The 8,206-nt window shown below is 41.8% G+C and overlaps 1 protein-coding gene across 5 annotated transcripts in view; it reads left to right on the forward strand.

The window, feature by feature from the left end:
• Positions 1 to 6,409, forward strand: part of LOC116065075 (abl interactor 1-like) — a 27,428-nt gene extending 21,019 nt beyond the window's left edge. For 3 of the 5 annotated variants that reach the window (XM_031320529.2, XM_031320530.2, XM_031320532.2), the window contains 4 exons: positions 1 to 214; positions 1,942 to 2,031; positions 5,915 to 6,100; positions 6,211 to 6,409. The exon at positions 1 to 214 is cut by the window's left edge and continues 2 nt beyond it. In XM_031320529.2, coding sequence (XP_031176389.1) covers positions 1 to 214; positions 1,942 to 2,031; positions 5,915 to 6,100; positions 6,211 to 6,386 — 666 coding nt within the window. In that variant the 3' untranslated portion in view covers positions 6,387 to 6,409. The remainder of the gene's footprint in view (positions 215 to 1,941; positions 2,032 to 5,914; positions 6,101 to 6,210) is intronic. The other 2 variants (XM_031320531.2, XM_031320533.2) reach the window with 1 other exon arrangement.
• The last annotated feature ends 1,797 nt before the right edge of the window (positions 6,410 to 8,206 follow it).

The raw sequence follows: 8,206 nt of genomic DNA on the forward strand, positions 1-8,206 counted from the left end.
GCGACATCCTCTGCCTCAGTGCCCCAGGGTCCCGGCTTGGGTCCCATACCCATGTCCCAGTTTGGCACCATATCCCGCCAGATCTCCCGTCACAACTCCTCCACCACCTCCTCGGCCTCCATGGTGTCAGCCACCGGCACCTACCGCCGCGCACCCTCCGTCTCCTCCCAGCAGCCACACATCAACGGGGGCCCCGCCTACCCACAGAACTCCGGTAACTCAGCTTTAATACACGTTTTTCATCAATGTATGTTTGTATATTATAAATGGTCTGCTTTACTATATGGTTGGTGTGTAGGAATAGTCATATTTAATCTAATGAAAGACGCATATACAGTACATTTTGGCCACTCCTTCAGTAAATATGAATAAAGCATAGAGGAAACTTGTATTATTGTACCATCTATTCTTGGCAGTTTTCAGTGTTTTCACTCCACAATCTTTTGTACAGTTATGTGAAACTGCTGAAGAACGGTCCTAGGGGTCTAAAGGATATGCATGGGCAAGTCCTTCCAGATGCTAATGAAAATGAATAATGAACCACAGTTACTGAAGTCAGGGTTGTTGAAACCTTCCCACCTCAGCACTGCCGTGCAGAGTGTTTCATTACCATTTGTAATTGAGTTATGACGTTATCACTTTAGTCAGCTGGAGAAGGCTTCTTGTTCAGGAGAGACAGGCACGAGGCATTTCAGGACAGAAGACACATAAATAGTTGCTAGACAAGGGGAAACCCAGGACATATTTTCTGTCAGAGGAGTATAATTAATTTTGGCAGGCATCACTCTGAGCCATTCTCCTCTAATGGCTTCTCTCTCTCTCAAAGGACAAGCATCTTCCTTGGCACAGAAGGAGGAGGCTGTCTGTCTTGTTTGGGAGGAGAGAGACAATGATGCAGAGCTGCATCAACCAGGGACTTTAACTGGGACAGCATATGATCTCCGTGATGTCTGTCTACTCATTGGAACTTAATTAAAGTGAAAGATACATTAAGATTCCTGATGAATGTAATAGAAGTTTTACAGCACAAAAAGCGAGGTCTAGCACACGAGGGAGCTCATTGATCTCACAGGGTGTAGCTGTGGCTGGATGTGGCTCTGCGGTGAGAGCACGGTGAGCGCACTAATAGGACATTACTGCCCAGCAGTGAGATTACAGACGCCCTTCCATTACATGTGATTTATGAGTCCGACCTGGCGTGCATGTGTGTGACATCATGTCTTTGAGTGAGGACAGCTGTGTTTGTCTATGCATTTACCTCCTTTTTTAAGACAATGCAGCAAAAAGCCTCATTTCAGAGGCAGAAGATGGAGATGATATATGCTAGGTCATTCAGTAAAGGGTATGATTGAACTAAATGTTGCACTTGACCAGACCAGACATACCATGCTAATTTAGCATGAAATTGCCAGTCGGATCAGACACAGATGCTGCAGCTCTACCTGTAAATGCTTTTTTTTTTTTTTTTAGATCACATATCTCTACTTTGTTATTCCTGCCACACAGCTGTCACCTTGCCGCTGTCATGTTTTTGGGTCTGTGTAATGCTTTGCAGTTCTCTCACTGTAGCAGAAACCTATTGCTAGCCACAGGCTTTGCCTTTGACGTAAAAAAAAAAAAAGGATGCTGATGAGGTAGATTCTCAGACTGAGATGAGATGAATGCCTCTTTAGCCCAGCAAGAAAACCGCAGCACAAAAGAACACTGATTGGAAATGTTGAGTTGCTCAGCAATACTTCCTGCATTATTTCGCTGATTTACAAGCTTTTTGTTTTCTTTTATTCTCATCTTTTTCACCATTTTGTGATTGGACTTTTATCGTCTTCTTTTTTATGTGTACTTGCTCTTCCCTCGTCATTGTCATTGTCTCCCTGTCCACCACCTCCATCGCTCTCTGTCTCTCTGCTGCTTTGTCTGCCTCTCTGGGTGTTGCTGCTCCAGTGTCTGTGGCTCCTCCGCCTCCTCCTCCAATGGTCCAGCTGACCCCACAGATCCCTCTGACCGGCTTTGTGGCCAGAATGCAGGAGAGCAGTAAGTAGAGAATCCATACAAAAACATGCACTTAGTTAAGCAGATATGCATGCATGAGTTTAATGAAACCCATTATATGCAAACATGTGTGCACACTCACTTGTGCACATACTTGCTGTGCATGTCCAAAGGTTTCAGGAATGTATTCTTAAAAAATCACATACTTATAAAGATGACTCTTCACGTTCAAGTCCACTTACTCAGAGACTCATTCACTCCCACACATGTGCATAAAACACACTTACATACAATGGGGACTGAATGTATTGAATGACCTAAATTATAAATCTCTTAATGACCTAAATTGACTCAAATCACAATTTTCACTGAATGTCCATAAAGTGAGAACAGCTACAACACGTATAGAACATATTTAAAAAAAAAAAAAAGTGATTGCTACATTTATCGTCAGATGTGTTACATTAATCTTGATTTGAGATCATGTGACCTATTTTAACTCTGGTTATGTCTATCACCTATGTCTAGACACCTTTCATCACATCATGCTCTGAAACTGTCTCAAAGTCCACACACTGCATCACACTCTTCTCTGCGGCTTGCTACACTCGGCACACCTTTTATTTCGCTGTATTTGGGCTCTGGGGGGGGGGGGCACATGCCCTTTGGATGACTGTCTGTTGCCACAGCGATGGATCACTTAAAGCGTGCGTCCTGTTCTTTCTGTCCACTGAGGAGTGGAAATGTGACCTGATGCCATGTCCTGATTCACCATCCGCCTGTCTGGAGAAATGCAGCTGTGCAGCGATCTAACTGTCTGTATGTGTCTGGTCAAACGTAAAGCAGACTGCCACACTGCTACACAACTGGATGAGAGACATACAGTCAGATAAAGAATAGATTATGCTTTAAACCTTAAACCAGGTTGATGGTGTTAAACCAGTGATTAGCACATTGTAAACATATATCCATCAATCTTTTACCTTTATTTTACAGACAGTTTCTCAAAAGTCTTTCTCAGTAGACGCCCTCTGGTGTTGCATTTTACATTTCACGCACCAGAAACAGGGATTAATATGTAAATAGAATAGAGTGACCAGACGTCCCCGGTTTCGGTGACCTGTCCCCGTCTGGAGCTGTCCCTGGAAATTTCCCCGGTTTTCACTGTGACTGACAGAGCCGAAATTGGAATGAAAGAAAGAAAACATTGACCAAACGTATAGTCGCGCTGACTCACGCACCCTACACGCGCAAGCTCAAGCCAGAGCAAGCGCTGTTCAGACCTCAGAGATGTTCTAGAATGCCCATATTTTACGATGCCAAAATTACTATTTATGTACATGGAGTCTGGTGGGTGTAGCAAACTCAATTTCGCTGACTTTTTATCTTTAAAAAAAGGATCTTACTCTAACAGAAAGATCGACCTCCTTAGAAATCCTTTCCATAATGTTGTCAGACAGAATATTAATCTGAGCCCGTCAGTGGCAAAACGAGCACTTTTATGAACGTAAATACAAACTGGACAATTGTCCTATTAACTTACATTGTAGCTTGTTTCGCTGTTGCTGACTGCAGTGATCTCGTTTAATACTGGACCAATGTCAAAGGAAAATATTTCCTCAATAGTTTTAACTGTATCCGATACTCAATGAGCCTGTTGCAGAAACAAGCCTAGCATGAAGCAATAAAGCAAAAGCTGTCAGATAAATGTAGTGCAGTAAACATTACAACATTTCCCTCTGAGGTGTAGTGGAGTACAAGTATGAAGTAGCAGCAGGGGCGATTCTAGGATCAGACCTTTAGGGGGGCTCAGCCCCTAATGAGAATGTGACACAGATATAGCGCATGCAAAAGTGTTCATCTGCGCCATGAAATTACCAACTTCTTCACAACCGCACTCCTGCTCTCCCTCTGACAGATAGAGACTCAGCCAAAGGCGTGAGTCTGGCACAACCACCTCAACCAGAATCTAAGCTTTCCAATGAGATTTGCGCCAGTTGCTGTGACAAATGGTTTGCGAGAAAATTAACATTGAACTTACATGAAATGTTATCATATTTGCATTCTGCATAAATCTCTGCACACCCATTACTGTCTGTGAAATATCTCGCAAACTCTTCACTTAACACATGCATCGGTACAACAAGCGGTTCCTGGGTAATCTGGTTTTGAAATTGCAACAAAATTTCTACATGGTCTCCAACTTTGGGCCAAAATTATAATGTATTCTCATGTAAACTATTTATGTCAGCACAGACATTTTTGTAAATTGCTTAGCCAGTGTATCCCACCATAATGGTTATTATATTACCAGATTCCAGACAATCCCAATTACTTAAATATACTGTATATCCCACTTACAAATATGAATATATATTTATACTGGTATGCTTCCTAGTGACATTAATGCAAAAATATGAAGAAAAAACTACCCCACTAATTACCTTTTTTGGAGATATTTACGCTTCTGAGCTGAAAATGTCCCTGGATTTTGTCTCAGAAATCTGGTCACCTTAAAATACAAGAATAACTGGGTAGTAAGTATGACGAAATAGTTATTGCCAACTACATAGCACACTTAGACTCAATGTAATGTTTGCTGTGTTTACACCGACCTTAAAGGGGTAATGGATTGGACTAATAAAATCCAAGACAGCTATTGTTATACAGTGAAGCATTTTCAGCTCTTAATTCTTAAACAGATTTAAAGTCAGTTGTTAGACCAGTGGGAAAAAAAGGCATCTAAGCAGATTGGAATTAAAGAGATGCATTAAATACAGTCCTCTAGTACATTATTGCAGTTTGTTTAATTCAAGAGCAGGCTTATGAATTAGTTAGATAAGAGGTGCAGTTTTTCTTTTGTCACTGGACTTATAGGTGTATAGAGAGACTCGCTCCAACAGGACACTTGTATCACCAGCACAAAAAGACTGAAAACTGTCGCACCAGTGAAAGAGAGTCTCGACCAAGTCGAGTTTTTAAAATCACACTCCCAGTGAAACACTGATCCCCTCGCAGATAGAGATGATGGGTCCTTTCGGCTGAACCTTTAGCCTTCAAATACAGAACATGTACAATTAAATACACACATTCTCTTTCACAAAACTGACTCAAGGGAATATTCAGGGGTATAATATTTTCAGGTTTATGCTTAAAATGCCACTGCTAATTTCTCAGGGGAAAAACTAAAATACAGTCGTACAACTTTGTGAATGTCTTAAGAGGAGGCCATAGTAAAGTAAATAGGAGAAGCCTTAAAAATCTTAAACATCCCTTTGAGACACATTAATTAAAAACATGACTTGCTGTCTATTGAAAAAGAAATCCCTATTAAGCCATTTAAAATTCTTGGTTTCTATGGGCCGACAAATGAATAGTGCTACGAGTAGTTGTAGTTTGAACAGCAATACTAGCAGGGCTGTAGCTAGGACCCTAAGCTGCCCTCTAGTGAACATTTAAATGCATAACTCTCCTCAGTATGAAGGTTCAGAAAGGTTTCTGATGGTCAGCATGATGGTTGTCAATATGGAAAAATTTATTTGACAATATGTATGCCAGTTTGAAGTCCTGAAAAATGATGTTACATAGTTTTTATTGAAATATAGTCTGATTGTTTCTCTACACACTGGCATTTGTTGATGTTGACAAATAGTTCTAGAATCAAATCATTGTTACAGATTTCTTTGCCATCTTGGACTCTGACCCAATCCAGCCAAAAAATAAAAAAATAAATAAATAAGGCTGTGAAAAAGTATTGGATTTTGGAATGGAATATGAGCACGCACTCTGCTGCGAGAGATACATTTTGAAATCGACTGTAGTGACAGATGAGATCAGCAGAGTGTTATCTGTGAATTTTTCTTCTATTTGATTTTCCTTTCCTCTTTCTGATTCTCCATCTCCTCCACTGTCTGTCCTCTTTCAGTAACAGACAGCCCCGCCCCGCCTCCTCCGCCTCCCCCAGAGGACATGGGTGTGTTTGAGGAGCCCTCTCCCCCTCCTCCTCCCCCACCTGTGGACTATGAGGAAGAGGAGGCCGCAGTGGTTCATTACAACGATCCCTACGCTGACGGAGACCCCCACTGGGCCCCCAAGATTTATTTAGAGAAAGGTTGGTGACAGGGAATGCAACCCTCTGGTGGACTTTTCTTTTTCTCCAACACTCTCAACTTAATGTCCGTTTCCATTTTTGTAATAATGACTTTCTTTGATTTTTTACAGTTGTGGCCATCTATGACTACAGCAAAGACAAGGAGGATGAGCTGTCCTTCATGGAAGGAGCCATCATCTACATAATCAAGAAAAACGATGACGGCTGGTTTGAAGGTGTCTGTAACGGCGTCACCGGACTCTTTCCAGGAAACTACGTCGAGTCGATCATGCACTATGCTGACTAAAAAAAAAAATTTAAAAAAACAAACACCCAAAATGGCACAGCAGTTTTGAACAGAGGTAAAACCGTGAAGATGTACAGACGTATGCAGTCAAGTGACTGCAGTTCATACAGCTCCCATTTTGAATGAAGTGCCATGGTGGATTTTCAAATGGTTTTCTGTTGGGTTAGGGGGGTAGCTTGTGCTTGCACGGTTTTGTTATGCTTAAAAAAAAATGTTATGTTTTTACGCACAAAGGAGGGTGCTGAAGCTTCGGACCGGGGTCTGTTAGTTTACACTGTGGAGGAAAGGGAGGAGATGAAGGCCTTTTTGCTGCCACTGTTAGACCTGTTGGTGGTCGGTAGCACTTTTCAAACTTTAACTATCACTTTTTGCCTCACAAGAAATTACAACAAACGACAAGTAAATCTAGATTTAGTGTCAATTTGTTTATGCGCAACCAACATTTCAAGTATTTCCTATATGCAGTACATCCAGACAGTGGAGTATTACTAGGATTTCATGAATAGATGAGGCAGTGTAGCATTCTTAGGATAAAATGCAGCGCAGACGCTCCAACCCTTTTATTTGCACTGTAGACCAGCAGACCAACCCTTCCCTCCTTTCAAAAACACCCATCATACCTTATCCATAAAAACAAACAGAAAAGGACAAACAGACATCAACAAGTGCATTAGGACACGACTGAATGTTCAATGCTGTTGATGTCCATATCACAAGATGTTTGAGAGGGAACACAAGCAACCTCGAGTTGTGTATTTACTATGCTCTTTGTCGGTGCAGATGCTGTTAAAAAGGGTGAACTGAGTGTATAGCATGCATTACAAAAAAAGACAACAATTTCTTCTTTCTGGTGGAGTTTCTTTCTGTTCTCTAACTTGTATATAAACTGTAATGTGAGAAGCTGCCAGTACAGTACATTTGTCAGTTAGTGTGTTTCACCTGTGAGTTTCCATCAGCGTCAAGTGGAGGTGATGCCAAGATTGGATGTCTTTTTTTAGGGGCCCAAGCCCAAGGGGGCTTGGAACAGATCCAGTGGAGCTGTGGAACCCTATTGTTTTCCTAAGGTTTCTTCTTCTTATTATTATTTCTTATTATTTCTCCGCCTAAAAGTGCCGCTACAGCCTAAACCGTACATGGTGGGGGGGGGGGGGGGGGGCCAGATCCCTGCAAGAAAAAAAAAATTGCACCAAATTCCACCACTAGGTGGTGCTATAGCAGAAAAACGCGTTTAGCCTTATAACTCCCAAACCGTACATCGCACATTAAAAATACACATATCCACGCGTTCCCTGAATTCAGCTGAATCTCCGGATATAGAGATTCCTATTTCTGCCTAGACTTTTTTTGCAACTTTTTATCGACACAAAACTTGTGATGCTCGTTCGGCATGCCGCTCTGAGGCTCTGTACCAAATTTGGCGAAGATCGGCCATTAGGGGGCGCTATAGTCAACGTAGACCAGTTATGGCCCTTTTACTCAATCACTGTTAATGGGATATTTGCAACGGCAATGTACCGCAGACCTTGTGGCTCACATCTCTCGATATTTACTGACGTTTGCCTCCCCACCGTTACGCTTTGGGTCCCGCTTTCGTGCACTCCCTGGGTCGTCGGGGGCGACTCGCGTCGGGGGCAACTGGCGCAATGAGGCTTGGACCCCGTCATAACTGCTTGCAGTTCTAGTTAAATTTTTTATTTTTATTTGTTTTACTTGAATATTAATTGTATTCATCACTCACAGTGCCATTTTAACTTTATCAGGGCAAAGTGGCCCTGTATAAACATTTATTTTTCTAAGTTCAGTCACCACTATACCATTTT

This window comes from Sander lucioperca, chromosome 9, assembly GCF_008315115.2.
Source record: "Sander lucioperca isolate FBNREF2018 chromosome 9, SLUC_FBN_1.2, whole genome shotgun sequence".
Classification (NCBI taxonomy): domain Eukaryota; kingdom Metazoa; phylum Chordata; class Actinopteri; order Perciformes; family Percidae; genus Sander; species Sander lucioperca.